General features: G+C 38.5%; 1 protein-coding gene across 5 annotated transcripts in view; it reads left to right on the forward strand.

Annotated features, from left to right (window-relative positions):
* cadm2b (cell adhesion molecule 2b) overlaps positions 1-16,308 on the forward strand; it is a 153,931-nt gene that overhangs the window by 92,340 nt on the left and 45,283 nt on the right. For all 5 annotated transcript variants that reach the window (XM_073862656.1, XM_055195986.2, XM_073862654.1 and 2 more), the window contains exons 4-6: positions 2,202-2,354; positions 2,986-3,123; positions 14,303-14,464. In XM_073862656.1, the coding sequence (XP_073718757.1) occupies positions 2,202-2,354; positions 2,986-3,123; positions 14,303-14,464 (453 nt within the window). The remainder of the gene's footprint in view (positions 1-2,201; positions 2,355-2,985; positions 3,124-14,302; positions 14,465-16,308) is intronic.

Consider the following 16,308-nt stretch of genomic DNA (forward strand, 5'->3'; position numbering starts at 1 on the left):
ATTTGAAAGGAACGAAAGACGGTGCTATTGTCTCTGTTGACATGTCAGTAAATCCATTTTCCGATTTGACATGTCATTGTTTGCATGTAACAAAGTTCCCAAAAAGACGCAAGCGTTTCCGAGCATATTCGCTGAGACTGAAGTGTGAATGGTTTTGTGTCGGGACACCCAGTACAATTTCATAACACAATGTCCTAACGGGGCGTTTGTTAATATCTAAAGACCTGCTGGGAATGTCTGTATGTCTGTATCTCAAAAGGTGTACAAGGTGTTAAATGAAGAGCTCAGTCTCTCTTGCTTTTACTGAGCGATGGACTACGAGGTGATTGTGCGTTTCGATTGGAGTGAGGTGATGTGTTTAAGAAAACCTTTCTGTTGATCATTCTCTCAGCTGAAGAAAGCCCTTCTTGGAAATTGCAAACATAATGGATGAATGGCTGCCTGTGGCAGCTAGAAAATGCCTACAACTCTAAAGAAAAATAAAGTTTGTTTTCTGTAACAAATGGATAGCGCTTTCTGGAAATGGCGATTGTCAATATCAACCTAAATTTTGTATGAGCTGTGATCTATGAAGTTTGCGATTTTAGCAGCAACCCCCCCCCAAAAAAAAAAAAACCTGTTGCAGGTAACAGTTTTGAAGAATTATGAAATATTATTGAGGCACAACCTTCCGATCTCTCTGATGAAGGCAATACGGAAGTGAAACTGCATTTCATCGACTGGCCACTAGAGGCTGGCCCCAAAAGAGAGTCAATTCCCATAGACCCCCATGTTTAAATGCCCAACTTTACAGTAGAAGGTAATGTGTTTACAGCCTGGTACAAAAAGTGAGGGGGTGAATTTAAAATTTTAATTGGTTTAAATTATATTAATCTATAAAGTTCTGCATAATTAAGGGCGTGGCCACTTGAGTGACGGGTGAACTGCCACTGCTGTCACTACCGTAAAGCTAGGCGGGCGTAGTTTACCAACCAGCCACCTCAGCTTCACCCAGGTCCCGCCTCTTTACCCATTTTTGGTTATCATCGGCGAGTGATGCATGGTGACGCGTGGCCAAGATGGCAACGGCAGGCTCCGCCATCTATTGGCTTAAAAAAACTCTTCACATATCCATATTTTTACCGGCTATTAGATATTTATTTACTAGTTATTACATTAAACTATATAAATGTCAGTCTGTCACTCAGTATGGGCAAACGTTATTTGTATTTAATAAAAAAACATAAAATAAATAATATGGTAAAAAACTTAATTAGAAAAAAATATTTAAATTATTTAACACTTTCCTCGCCATTGACGAGTTATCTCGTCAATTAAGCGAAAACATTTGCATTGAAAAACGTGTTCCTGATTAGTTTTTATGTTATCTGTAATACCGCAATTATCCTGTATATGGTGCACTTACCCATTTAAAAAAACTCAAGCAAAAAATTATTTACTAATTTTACAATTAACTTGTAATTGTTTTGATAATTGTTCTGAATCTGATCTCTAACAAAATTCCTTCACAAAAATGTATTTATTTCAGCTTTTTGCTATTATTTTTTTTTAAGAAAAATACCCATATTTCTACCGAGCCCCTAAGGTGACATTGGAGTAAAAAAATTTAAAGTTAAGTTTCATGTGCTCACGTGAAACTTTCGCATGCTCACGTGAAACTTGCATGCTCACATGAAACCTTCATGTGCTCATGCGAAATCTTCATGTGCAGAATTTTTTAAAAAAGTTTAGTTTCACGTGCGCACGTGAAAGCAAAAGTTTCATGTGCGCAAGCGAAAGTTTCACGTGCGCACGCGATAGTATGTTCTTTCATTTGGCATATTTGTTTGTTTATATATTTTTAGAAACGTTTTTCCTGGATGGCATTTTATGAAACTTTTCAAAAAAAGACCATAATTTTAAGGATATTTTGTAGAAGGAATCAAGATAAAAAATTTTGTGTGTAAAATGTGGGACGTTCAAAAGATAATACAAACTATTTAATACATTTTTGTAATAAGTTAATAGTAAATACACTCAGTGTTGGGTCAAAAAGGGACAAACCCAACTATTTCGTTAAATTAATAAAAAATCATAACTTTTTTATAATAATTGTTTGTACTACAATGGATTAAATATCGGTTCAGTGAGCTGGTTGTGATTTAAATAGACTGATGTTTTCTGGTGATTGATAATTAATGATACACACCTTTCTATCTTAGCGTTAAGGGACAACCGGATTGAACTGGTTCAAGCCTCTTGGAAGGAGCTGACCATCAGTATCAACGACGTCACGCTATCAGATGAAGGTCAATACACATGCTCGCTCTTCACCATGCCTGTCAAAACTTCCAAGGCCTACCTCACAGTGCTAGGTAAGATCTACCATTGATCAGTCTGAGGTCAATGTGTTCCTTCACGGGTTCTTGTTCTCTCATTGCACTTCGGCAGTGTAGGAACTGATGGAAATGAGGGAATTTAACATCTGCTAAAGGAGCGTTAGTTGTGTCGCTGTCACTCTGTGATTTAGTGTATGGTGGTACCTTCAGAAAAACACTGGAGTCGGCATATTTAAGAACATTTGTAGGCTATGTTTTTCTTGACCTAAAAATGTAGAAACTAAACTACTTCTGCAATGTTATACACATAAAAAAGTAAAAACAAAACTTATTTTTAAATTAAAATGGCCGTGCATAATGATTAAAAGCAGGAAGGAAGTGGTTTCAGAATGAGAAGTTGATAGTTAAATGGTTAAAGGGATCAAAACATATTAATAACTTGAAAATTAACACCAAAATATCAAAATTAACTCATAATTTAAAGACTTTACTTCATGTTCATGCTATCCCAGATGTATATGTATTTGAACACAAACATTGGTTAATATAGGAATCCAAATTTCATGTACAGTAATGCACGCACAAACACGCAGCTCATTTTATAAACGTCCAAATGCTGAATATCACAGTTTATCATCATAATCCTCATTCTCTGGTCGTATCTCAGGTGTCCCAGCAAAACCAGAAATCACAGGCCTATCGAGACCAGCAGCTGAGGGAGAGGACGTCACACTGACATGCACCACATCTGGCAGCAAGCCTGCAGCTGACATCCGATGGTTCAGGAACGACAGGGAGGTGCAAGGTAAACAAATCCCCCCGGATCGCCACAAGCTGATCGTGCATGATGAACAGCAGCATGTTTCCTTTAGTATGGATGTGGTACGCGGATGCCCTTAATGTGCTTCTTTATAAAAAAATCCACAGTGTCCCGTACACACATTCCTAAAGTGTAGGGGACAGAAAAGGAAGCACCTATATAGTTAGAATAAAGGTTCCTAAAAGGTTCTTTGTTGGGCTGAATGGTCCCTTTTTTGTAGTGGAAGAAGATACAGACTATAAAAAGTAATTAAAGAAATTATTCTTTTGAGAACCTTAATAGTCAAAGACTTTGCTGCCGTAACATGGCTGGAGGAGATGCAATGATTTCCAAAAATAGTCCCCTACTATTTTAATTTTCTGTCGAAACGGCAGACCGATGAGATCAACCCTGATGTGCTTAGAGGTAAGGGGGAAGGTGACCAATCAGAAAGCAGCTTTGAAAAATTGCATTGTGTATGATTGCAAAAATAGCGAGACACCTGCGATAGGCTTCCTGTAGAAATTTTTGCAATTTTGTGACACCGGCACTACCATGGACTGTAAAAAAGATAAACGACGTGACGTCGCCTCCATTGTATGGAATTGAAACCAAAAATGTCCGACCATGGTCACCGCCATGTTTTGTAAAAGGACGCATGCGCTAACTACACGGGAGAGCATCATTGTAAAAACATTATTATACTGTAGGTGTTACATGCAATACATGCAGCCCATGCACGCTGCGCGAACCAATCGGTTTATGACATTTTAACTCTTTCCCCGCCAGCGTTTTTAAAAAAAGTTGCCAGCCAGCGCCAGCGTTTTTCATGATTTTCACAAAAGTTTAATGCCTTCCAGAAAATGCTTTTCTTCAAATATATAAATATACAATATACCAAATGAAAGAACAGACCCTCTGCTTTCAAAAAAAAAATAAACGTTTAATCCTATCTTCAGTAGTTCTTTTGTAATCAGCTTTTGAATATGGGTAGGTTTCTGCAAAAACACCACATTTTGAGCAAAAAGCAGAGATAATTCCATTTTTGTGACGGACTTTTCATAGAGATCCCATTCAGAGCGATCTTTAAAACAGACACGGACATGCAGCAGCTTGTCATAGGGCAATACTTCCGGGTTTAAAAAGTTGCGGACCTAGTGGATAATAGCGGTATTGCAAAAAAGACGGAAATACTCGTCATTGGCGGGGAAGCATTTTCTCTTGATTGACGAGATATCTCGTCAATGGCGGGGAAAGAGTTAATTGCTAGAGAGTTTTAAAACTCTAAAAAAGCAGTCGCTATCGTGTTTTTTAATGTCATACGCCAAACAATCTGCGCAGTGCCAAATAAACTCATAATTATAAAGAACTCCTTCGTGCACATTGTCTTTTAATTACATAAGCGTACTCGGGTATAGCGTTTCATAAATTGTAGTGTGAGTGCAGACCGGGTCAGGTCGCTTAAGTATAATATGAGTGCGCCCTTAGGATCTGTCTGTGTAGAATAACATTCAGTTTATTTAAACTTAAACCAACATCACCACAGAAAAAAATAAATATAATTCAGTCTCAGAGGGCTGAGGTCTGCAAGTGTCAGACAGAGGACTCAGTCGCCTGATGATTCACCGGTAACGATTGATGGAGGGACGGGCGTTCATGCAACCCAAACTTAAAGGCCGGTGACACGGTTGAACGCAGCATCACAGCCGGGCTGCCTGTCACTCACTTCCATATAAAAGAATCTCAGTCTGTGATCTGTTCTCATGAGGAGCATCGCCTCTGCTCCTGGAGTCCAGCGTACAGACCCAAACAGAATATCTAACACTGACAGATACCACTCACTTTTGCAGAGTCAGACAGACATGAATATTGCGGATTGGGTCATGGTGATGGATAGCTGACAGAACTTTCAGTGCAGACTGTGCTTGCTAGTAAAACTCAAGCACTGATCCAGGATCTCAGAAAAGCTTAACGTACTTTCTGGACTATAATACGCACCGGCGTATAAGTCGCATATTTCAAAAGTGTGTCATTAATATGAAACATTTATAAGTCACAGTGGACTATACGTCGCGTTTATTTAGAAAATTATTTCACAAAATCCAAGCCGAAGAACAGACATTTACTCTGGAAAGGCAAGTTATTCAACTAAACAATAGCAGACAGAACAGCAGGTTGAATAGATGTCTGTACGTTAAAGTAATATTATCAGTTATTTAAACGATAAAACATAGATTAAATTAACTGAACAAGCCAACAAGCGTGAAGTTCGCAGACTCGTCATTCCACATTACTGAATCCATGAATTACATAAATACAAAAGCAGCATATAGTGGACTCTCGCGACTGTAGACGGTAATGATGTCTCTTGCTTAATAAATGTCAAAATTAATTCATACTGACTTAGAAGGCGCACCTGACTATAAGACGCAGCACCAGCCAAGATATGAAAAAACGCGGCTTATAGACCGGAAAATACAGTATTTACCAAGGATAATAGCCAACGCTTTTAACTCATTCCCCGCCAGCCTTTTTTTTTCTTTTTTTTTTTTGAAAAGTTGCCCGCCAGCATTTTCTGTGATTTTCACAAAAGTTTAACAAAATGCCTTCCAGGAAAATGTTCTTCTATACATATATAAACATACAAATATATCAACTAAATAAACATCAAATAAAAAACATTTTCAAGAATTGTCTGTTTTCAAGCAAACAACAAACAAACAAAAAGGGAAAAATGTTTCATCTTATCTATATTTTTCTCTGCTTATAAACTCTTAAATATGGGTATTTTTCTTTAAATATATATATATATATATATATATATATATATATATATATATATATATATATATATATATATATATATATATATATATATATTAGCAAAAAGCTGAAATAATTGCATTTTTAAGGAATTTTGTTAGAGATCCGATTCAGAATGATTATAAAACCGTACACAGAGTTTATAATTAGTATTTTATTTATTTAATTATTTATTTATTTTCTTCAGTTTTTTATAAATTGGGTAAGTGCGGTATTACAGATTAACATAAAAACTCATAAGGAACACATTTTTTTTAAATGCAAATGTTTTTTCTTAATTGACGAGATTACTCAATGGTGGGGAAAGAGTTAAAGTTGAATTACTATACAAAATATACTCCACTAATTTCCTATAGGTTTGTGGTCTTTTATTCTGTTTGTATGTTTGCACATAGACAGAGACATAAGTCTTTGGCCATTGCCTCACATCTCACTTTATAGTCTCTTAAATCTGACTATAAAGTGCTTCTATCAACATAGAAAATGTGAAAAAGAACAACCAATTAACTTTGTTTTGATAAACCGTTCTCTGCAAGCATGTAAAAAATTAGGTTATTCAGATTTCGCCTCTTTTGTGACATAAAAAGCAAGTCTTGTTACAATATTCTTAATAAGCATTATCCAACCACGGCACTGCCAAATAATTGACAACACAATTGAGTTTCAATTTCAACAAACCACCATCATGGCGATCAGTGTTTTTTATTCAGCTCATTTGCATTTAAAGGCAAGATTTTGCTCGCACCTACACATTTTAACTCTTAACCCGCCATTGACGAGTTAACTTGTCAATTAAGAGAAAACGCTTCCCTGCCAATGACGAGTATTTCGGCAATCGGCAATACCGCTGTTATCCACCAGGTTAGCACTCTTCCGCAACTTATAAAACTTATAAAAAAGTATCACCCTAGGGCAAACAGCTGTATGTCCGTGTAAGTTTTGAGGATCGCTTTGAATCTGATCTCTATCAAAAGTCCTTCACAAAAATGCAATTATCTCAGCTTTTTGCTAAAAATGTTATGTTTTTGAAGAAACCTACCCATATTTGGGAGGTGATAAAAAGAGAAGTAATGAAGGTAGGATGTAAAAAAAATTTAAAGGAAAGGGTCTGTTCTTTCATTTGAAATGTTGTATGTTTATATATTTAAAGAAGAACATTTTCTGAAAGGCATTAAACTTTTATGAAAATAATAAATTAATTAAACTATAATAAATTATATGTGGGGTATTTTGAGCTCAAACTTCACATACGCCCTCTGGGGACATCAAAAGCTTATTTTACATATTAAATAATGTCATAATATGACCCCTTGAACTCCCTGGGGTCGACCCTCTTTATTTTTTAAATTATTATTTTTTACTTTTTAAGAGCCTTGGATTGCTCTGCTGATTTTGGACATACAGATATGATTTATACATTATTTAAAACGTTAAAGTGTCTAGTTTGTTTTTGTGTCAACTCCCAATAAAAACAGAATGTTGTGCTTTTCGCAAAATTAAAAAACAAACAATGCGCGTTCTGTTCTCTTTCCCTCAGTAAAGTCCTTTCAGAAACGCGTGGGTTCCAATCCCAGAAAATAAGAAAGATGCTCTGAATACCGCTTTGGGTTATTGCCAAATACATAACTGATCGTATTGTTGTTATCAAATGCATAGTAAAAATACTATATTTGAATAAGAGAGGTTTCTTATATATCAGATTGTTTTCTATTTGGAAATAGGCATTTTGCAACATTTCTTTAGAGTCAAGCTCATCTTAAAAGAGGTGATCAATCTTCCGGAAGCATCAGATGATAGCGTGCATGCAAAAGAGTACGTCGGCGCTGCAGGCAATGCTAAGAGAGTGTTTGACTGACGCTACTGTCTATATTTCTGGAAAGGATCAAGCCACGCAGAGAGAGAAAGAGGGACGGGGGTGTGTTTTCAGACGCCTGAGTGCTCATAATGTTTAGCTTTCTGACCAGATATCACGCTGCATGCTCATCCCCCAGCAATTAGCATTCACACTTTTTTTAATTAATCACCAGATGCTGAATATGAAATTACATAGCGGGCTTTTCCTCATATTGAGCACCGGCAGGGGCCTGGATTCTTGCAGAAACTCATAAATCTTACATATTTTTAATAACAGTGTGTTTATTCATTATATCAGCTAGCAGAAATGTACCAGAAAGTACCAAAGTATTACCATGGGAATCGACAGGGTAAAATATGAGTTTTTAGATTAAGAAAAAATGGTCCTAGGTCTCACTGGGGTAGAATTTTAGTACAATGAACTCATTGTCATGTTCAAGAAACCAATTTGAAATGATTCGAGCTTTGTGACATGGTGCATTATCCTGCTGGAAGTAGCCATCAGAGGATGAGTACATGGTGGTCATAAAGGGATGGACATGGTAAGAAACAATGCTCAGGTAGGCCGTGGCATTTAAACGATGCCCAATTAGCACTAAGGGGCCTAAATTGTGCCCCCACACCATTACACCACCACCACCAGCCTACACAGTGATAACAAGGCATGATGGATCCATGTTCTCATTCTGTTTACACCAAATCTGAATGTCTTAACAGAAATTGAGACTTATCAGACCAGGCAACATTTTTCCAGTCTTCAACTGTCCAATTTTGGAGAGCTCGTGCAAATTGTATCCTCTTTTTTCTATTTGTAGTGGAGATGAGTGGTACCCGGTGGGGTCTTCTGCTGTTGTAGCCCATCCGCCTCAAGGTTGTGTGTGTTGTGGCGTTTTTTAGGTACAATGGTGCAATTTTTGAAAGGGTAATGTTCCAGTGACAGCTATAAGGACCATTTTTGACCATTTTTTCTGACAGTGTACCAAATGCCATGATGTGTAGTATGATAATCATTCAGTATACCATAATTGTAAATGTTATGGTAGTCAACAGTACTTTCAACGTTTTTCAAAAGGTCATCATAAATAAGACATAAATGTCATTTGAAGTCAATGCGAAATCATATTTGACATTCATTTTTGTAAAAAAAAAAAAGCTATCCTGGTCTTACTGTCAAGAACTGCTTTTTGTCTGACATCCTTCTGTGCTATTCATCAATGCATTACAGGAATAAAATTGGGTTGTAAACCAGGTTGGTTTGGTTGATAGCCGATCAATAAAATCACACTTTAAACTAACCAATCAGAGAGCACGCACTACCCTGCAAGATAAAAACACAAAATCAATGCTTTGAATGGAAAACCTGTTGGTTTGGATGACAAAACCCAAGGACAGCAAAGGCTTTATAAATGTGTTTATGGATAATAGGACAGACAGATCATTCTTCACTTTATCTGGTCAGGTCATGCATGTATAAGTTTATTTGAGAAGAATTTTTTTTTTTAAATTGACATTTTCGGTTGGCCGTTTATTGTTTTATTGATTCAGGGCTTTCACAGCACAAACATGGCTTTATGTGGTATTGTTAGTGATAGCTGAGTCTTACTGTATTGGTGATCTCTCTGACAGACATTATCCTTTAAGGATTCTCAAAAGAGGTATTCTTATAAATTCAATGATTTTTTTTAGACTGGTTGGCAGCACAGAGATCATAGATTCGATTTATAGAAAACACATACTGATCAAATGTATGGCACTGTAAAAGCGAGGTTCACATTTCGCCTCTTAAACCGTGGAAAACGCGACCAGTCCGCTTTCCTCCTTTCTTCCAACATGCTTGGCTGGTTGTGCTCCGGTAGTATGTGCCGTTGCTAAACAACATTGAGCCGCACTCCCTATTGATTCAGTAATGTGTGTCTCCATACATTGTTTCTTCTATTTGTGTCAAAATAATAACCGCTTGAAAGTGTATCCCTGTACAGCTATGATCAGCTGTTCCTCCATCTTGAGTTAATACAGAATGATTCAATGTTTACATGGCCCTATGTTGATAAGGAAAGGATGAAACTGATTTTGAAAAAAAATTCAACTCGGACCGCGTCACTCTCTATTTAAGCTCTCTTGCAGCACAGCTACATTGAAAATAACGTATTTGTGCGCAAAATGTGAACTGCCCTTAAGTTTTGCCAACCTGTGCGAAATAAATGTTTTTCAGCGCAATTTGAAAATGGTACAAATGGTATAAAATTGTACAGTTGATGTCAGATTTGATTGATGTTTATAAATTTGTTGTTTGATTGTGATTTTAGCATGCAAATTGTTAGTAGATAGAACTTAAGTATTGCATCACTGAAATCGCATGGCCGAAATCAAAGGTACATATTTGTGGCAAATGTAATTAGGACTAGGGCTGTCAAAATTAACGAGTTAACATAAATTTATTTTAATGACGCTAAATTTATTAACATGCGATTAACGCAGCGTGTAATTTCTGGATTTTTGGATAAATTATGATGCAGTTTTAGACGGTAAATACATCATCAAACATCTAAAATTATGTTTATTTGTACGTTTTCTGAGAGGTGTACCATCCTAAAAGCTTAATTACAAATAATGTATGCCCATCCACTTGCGTGTCTAAGGTTTTGGTTTTAAAACATGCAGGAATTAGAAAATAAAGTGCAGGACTTCCTTGATGTTAAAGTAGTTATTAATAGGGATAAAGTTTGTTTCCTGATTGATGTTAAAGAGTTATTAAGAGCGACAAGACTGGAAAACGATGTTCCTCACGCTGACTGACACATCTGAAGTGCGTGCACAAAGACGCACCAATATTGTATATACACACATACAAAGAATTACAGTTTTAAATATATCTGTTTTGACAAGAATTCACGCAGATATATAATTCACGCAAAAGTAAATGTTTGATTAACTGTTAGGGAAAAATATCTGATGTGTAACATTATATTAGATTCTTGCATTACAGTAGATCTTAAAGGCAGGATAGGCAGGAATTATCTAAAAAACTTTTTTACAAATTTGTTTAAACTGTCTTTATATACAAATACATAATTAAAGTATAAAACTCGAGTGTCTGTAGACCTCTCACGACTGTTTTAAACACAGCTCATTATTTCCATTCGGGACGAAACAAATGATTGGCTTGCGCAACTATCACTCTCTCTCACGCCCATGGCACCACCCCTGTTGCTACGGGATCTACCCAGACATGCGCACAGTTGATTGATTTGACTCTAGGAAGGCACTCTAGGAAGAGCAAAAGTACGGCAGAGAAAGAGCATTCAGAACTCACAGTACCTGCATATTGTCAGGGTTTTAGTTCTGTTTAGTTTGTTTTCATTATTGTTCATCATTACTGCTTGTGTTTTGTTACCTTTAATTAGAATCACCTGTGTTTGTTAATTATCATCATTAGTTACAGCTGTTTGTCATTATCACTCACCCTTTATAGTTTGCCCTCATGTTCCTGTCCATGGTCTGATCTCGTCTGCATGTACCGTTGTCATCGTGTTTGCTGTCTATCGTCATTAAAGTCCTGTACGTTTTTGTAATTCCTGCCTTTGTCATCATTTAGTTAAGAGAACTGTGACAGAAGATCAGACCAAACGTTTGTGGCGTGTTAGTGTTCCCTTCCGTGTTTCAAGTTAGAGTTTTTTGTTTTTCGAAAAATCAGTTTCGTTTTTAGCTTTATTTATGGATTTTTCGTTTAAACAAGCACTCGGTTTAGAGCAGGGAGACCGTCCGATCACTTCGGACGGTCCAACGGACCATCGCCAACCCCAGAGACCAGACGGAACTCACCCTACCCGGAACTCCTGCCCACCGCAGGTGGAGAACCCGGCAGTGCGACCTGTGAGCCAGAGCTACCCTCGGAGCCCAGCGTCGCCGAAACCCCGGATGTTCCCCCTGACCAGGTTGCGTGACCAGAGTTTCCGGGGTGCCGCCGCGGGAGCTGCAAATGACGTCAGGGAGGACGTCCATCTCCCCGCAGCTGAGGGTTAGCCAATAACGGTCCCTGGGGTTTATAACATCTGCTCGGATTGTGCTTTGGACATTTCCCACCCCTCATCGTCACCACTGGTTCCGTCCAGCCCGCCCCTCGTAAGTCGCTGTTGGTCAGCGCTGCCGGTCCCGTCCGGTTTCCCTTTTGGATTTCCCGCACCAGCCAATCCGAAGCTACGTCAGCGGACACAGCGTCACACCTCAGCTCATCCTCAGCGCGTCACCGGCGCTGGTTCGTCGGAGCCGAGGTGTGGCTCTCTGCCCACTGTCTCGGAGTTTCTCCAGTTCTCCTCCCCCGCTCCCTGAGACCTAGAGGTCGCCTCGGCTTGTCGGACCAGCAGCCTCGCTTCGGGTCTCTCCTCCCTCCTCTCCGTCAGCTCCCGTCCCCACTACGACGTCACCAGGCTTCGGTCACCCCTCTGGTTCCGCCCCTGGTCAGTCGTCGTCCTGCCCTCACCTCTGGGTTTTCCTCATTCCCCTGTGTGTCTCTCACTCCACCCTTCCGGCTTGTTGGGCTCCTCCTTTCCGAAGACGTCACCACGGGACTCCCTAGCTCTGGCTCCGCCTCGTGGCGCCGGAATCCTCCTACATCTCGGTCGGGAGACCCACCAGCTCCGCCCCGTCCCTCCGGATCCTCGGCTTCCCCCGGGTTCTCCGCTCGCGTGGCCCCGCCCTGGATCCTCCCTCCGTTGTCCGCGCTGTCGTCTGTCCCCAGGGTGGGACTAGGACTTCCATCACCCTGGCGCCCTCCGCCAGCTTCTCCACCCTGGGGCTTTGTCTCGTCTGGTCTTTGGGTCCTGCTCTAGACCTTCCTCACCTTTCATAACAGTTTTTTGGACACTTTCTTTTTTGTTTGTTGCTCCCTCCCACTCGCCCCTTTTGTTGTTTATCTACGGCGCGAGGTCGCGCCTACCGGGAGGGTGCGTACTGTCAGGGTTTTAGTTCTGTTTTCATTATTGTTCATCATTACTGCTTGTGTTTTGTTACCTTTAATTAGAATCACCTGTGTTTGTTAATTATCATCATTAGTTACAGCTGTTTGTCATTATCACTCACCCTTTATAGTTTGCCCTCATGTTCCTGTCCATTGTCTGATCTCGTCTTAATGTACCGTTGTCATCGTGGTTGCTGTCTATTGTGATTAAAGTCCTGTAAGTTTCTGTAATTCCTGCCTTTGTCATCTTTAAGTTAAGAGAACTGTGACACATATGCAGTCAGTGAAGGCAAACGAGGCAAAAAAAAGGAATAAACGAAGAAATCAAACGAGAGTAAATATCGCGTAGCTTTTCCTCGAGTCGACGACACCTGTTATGAATCTTCCACGAAATTCACCTTCATCACAGTGTAACTGATGGTAATGAAAAAATGTGTATCAATGCAATCTGTGTTTAGCTTTGTCTTATAAATATAACTAGCTCGTTTGTTACCGAATCAAACAAAATATATTTTAATCTTTACCAGTATCGATATGCTAGCTTAATAGTGAGTACTTAAAGCTATCCTATTTGTTTATATTCATAGTGATAAAGTTAGGTGTATTATTACATGTGATTGTGACATGATGTTACTACATGCACCGCGCTCCTTCTTCTCCGCTCGTCTGAGGTAAATGCTTCTCCCAGCAGAGCCGGTCAGCGTCGCCCGTTCATGTGTTTTGAGGGCGTGGCTTTAGAAGGAACCCAGAAGGGAGGTGGTGTAGTAAATGGAAAAATGAGCTGTTTAAAACAGGTGAGAGGTCTACAGACACTCGATTTTTGTGCTCTCTTTTTCAGAGTACTTACATTTTACTTATGTATTGGTATATGGGGACAGTTTAGACAAATTTGTAGAAAAGGGTTTTTTTGGATGATTCCTGCATATCCTGCCTTTAAAACTGTCCATCTCAATGTCAATCAAATAATAAAAGAAAGAAAAAAGTTTAACATGCATTTTCTTATAGATATTGTTTTTGACTTTGTGTGTGTCAAATCTATAGTTTTACCAGTAATATATGGATGCTGTGATTTTTTATCCTTAAAAAATCTTTAAAAGATAATTTTGCTGACTCTTTCACTAACAATAAACATACATTTGCAGAAAGCATCCATATTCGTCAATGCCTATGTTGATTAGAGTATTAAAAACTTGAAAAGCGTTAAATTAAAGGAAATATAGAATAGATAAAAATGTGTGATTAAGTTGCGATTAATCACAAGTTAACTCATGCAATTAATCTAGATTAAAAATTTTAATCTATTGACAGCCCTAATTAGGACCTTTTAAATGATATTGCCTTGGGAGCATTTTTACCATGTTTTCTGACAGTGTGCTAATCTGTGATATTAAATAATGCATTTCATTTTTCAGTACAAATTACCCACACACATATGGAATGTGGGAATTTAATGTCGATTCCAAATAAGTATTTTTTTACTTTACGCATGCATGTGTGTATGTTTATGATGTGCACTGGTCTGATGGGTTTCCTGTGACTCTTCTGGGGCAGGTCAGAAGGAAGTCAACGCAACTGGCAGGTCATTCACGGTCAGAAGTTCTGTACATCTCAAGGTGGACAGGAAAGATGATGGAGCCGCCTACACCTGCGTGGTGGACCACATAGCTCTGGGCTCCATGCCTTACCAGGTCACAGAGGTGCTGGAGGTTCACTGTAAGTCGTGATTTTGGATATTTTATCCTGCAAGATTTGAATTATCTAACCCATGAAAACTCAAGTTTGAACACCCATTGCGAGTCTAAACTTAAAGGGATAGTTCATCTTAAAATTATTTTTTTATGTTTATCAGCTCACCCCCAGATGTAGGTAACTTTGTTTCTTCAGTTGAACACAAATGCAGCTTTTTAACTCCAATCGTTTCAGTCTGTCAGCCGTATAATGCAAGTGGATGGTAGCAAAATCTGATCTGATCAAAATCTAAAAAAAAGGCACAGACAAATCCAAATTAAATCCTGCGGCTCGTGACGACACATCAATGTCCTAAGGCACAAAACGCTCAGAAACCGAACAGTATTAATATTTTTTTACCTCTAATACAACACTATCCCCATAGCAATATGCGCGTTCACACCACATTCTTCTTCTTGTAGTGTTTAATGGCGTGTTGCGAAATAACTTCATAGGTGCATACTGCCACCTGCTGTATCGGATGCATGGCATGAGGGCGCATATACACTATACGGGGCAACCCGCCATTAAACATTACAAGAATAATACGGTGCTGTGTACGCATCTATATAAAGGTGTTTCTGTCTATAAAGGGGTTTCTGTTTTTTATTAGTTTGTACTTCGTGTTACTGGTGAGATTTTTTTATTCAGAAAATAAGGTAGCGAATGAGGGTTACAATATGGCTCAATAATTTTGATACTGTATTAACTTAAACATTTTAAAAAATTAATTCAGGGCTGAATTCATTTCTGTAAATCAATTCAGAATGTCCATCTCAATGAATCAATCCTGAGCTGTGAAACCTTGAACACTGCTTCACTTTTTCCTTTACTTCATCACTCAGAAATATTCATTAAATGTAACTGCTACTGCATGACTTCTTTCATGTTTAAAATGTTGTGTAAATGACAAATCACAGCCATATTAAAGTGGGGTAGGATATTGGACCAGTGGGATTGTACTGAAACCATGCAATCAAAAAAATACTTCCCATTGGGGATTTCGTTGATTAAATAACTGAAGGTCACCTACCGACTGCACTGTTAGATGCTAGTAGGCATTTTTTTATTAACTGCAGCATCCTGCTGTAATCACAGAAACTTGGTTGTCTGTAGTCGTCTCCTATTGGTAGATGCCGCATTGTGTAGCTTGCACGTTTATGTGAGTCTGCTCAACTTTGTTGCCTCAAATCACCTCCCCTCATTGAAATGATTTATGGTCACTGTCAGATCACTGTCAGTGTGAATACCCCTGAAAAGACTGAATTTCTCTCTTGTGGCTTTATCGTGCCCTTCATGGTTAGGACAAAGTGTGATGAATCAGTACTTGACAATATTGTGATTGTACATGTTTCATATATGTGTATACATACATACAGAGAGAGAGAGAGAGAGAGAGAGAGAGAGAGGATAGACAAGGAAAAGAAAAGAAAAATTAATTTATATATAATATATATGTTTCACTATCTTTCCCTTTTATTTCTTTTCCTTGTCTTTCCTCTTTCCCCTCCCTTATTTTCTTTCCACTTCCTTTCTTTCCTCTTCCCCTCCTTTCATTTTCCTTTCCTGTCCTTTCTTTTCCCCACTTTACTTTTTCTCACCCTTTATTTTCTGATAAACCTCTTCTTTCATCTTCCTTTTTTCTTTTGATTCCCGCTTCATTTTTCCCTTATATTTCTTTCTTTCCTTTCCGGTTTTCCACTTACATTCACTTCCTTTCCTTTTCATTTGCTTCCTTTTTTCTCCTCTTTCTTAACTCTTTTCTTCTTTCTTTCCATTTCCTTTTTCCTTTCCATCAATTCCCTGTCCCTTATTTTCCCATACTTTTC

Source organism: Misgurnus anguillicaudatus, chromosome 24, assembly GCF_027580225.2.
Source record: "Misgurnus anguillicaudatus chromosome 24, ASM2758022v2, whole genome shotgun sequence".
NCBI classification, from domain to species: Eukaryota; Metazoa; Chordata; class Actinopteri; order Cypriniformes; family Cobitidae; genus Misgurnus; species Misgurnus anguillicaudatus.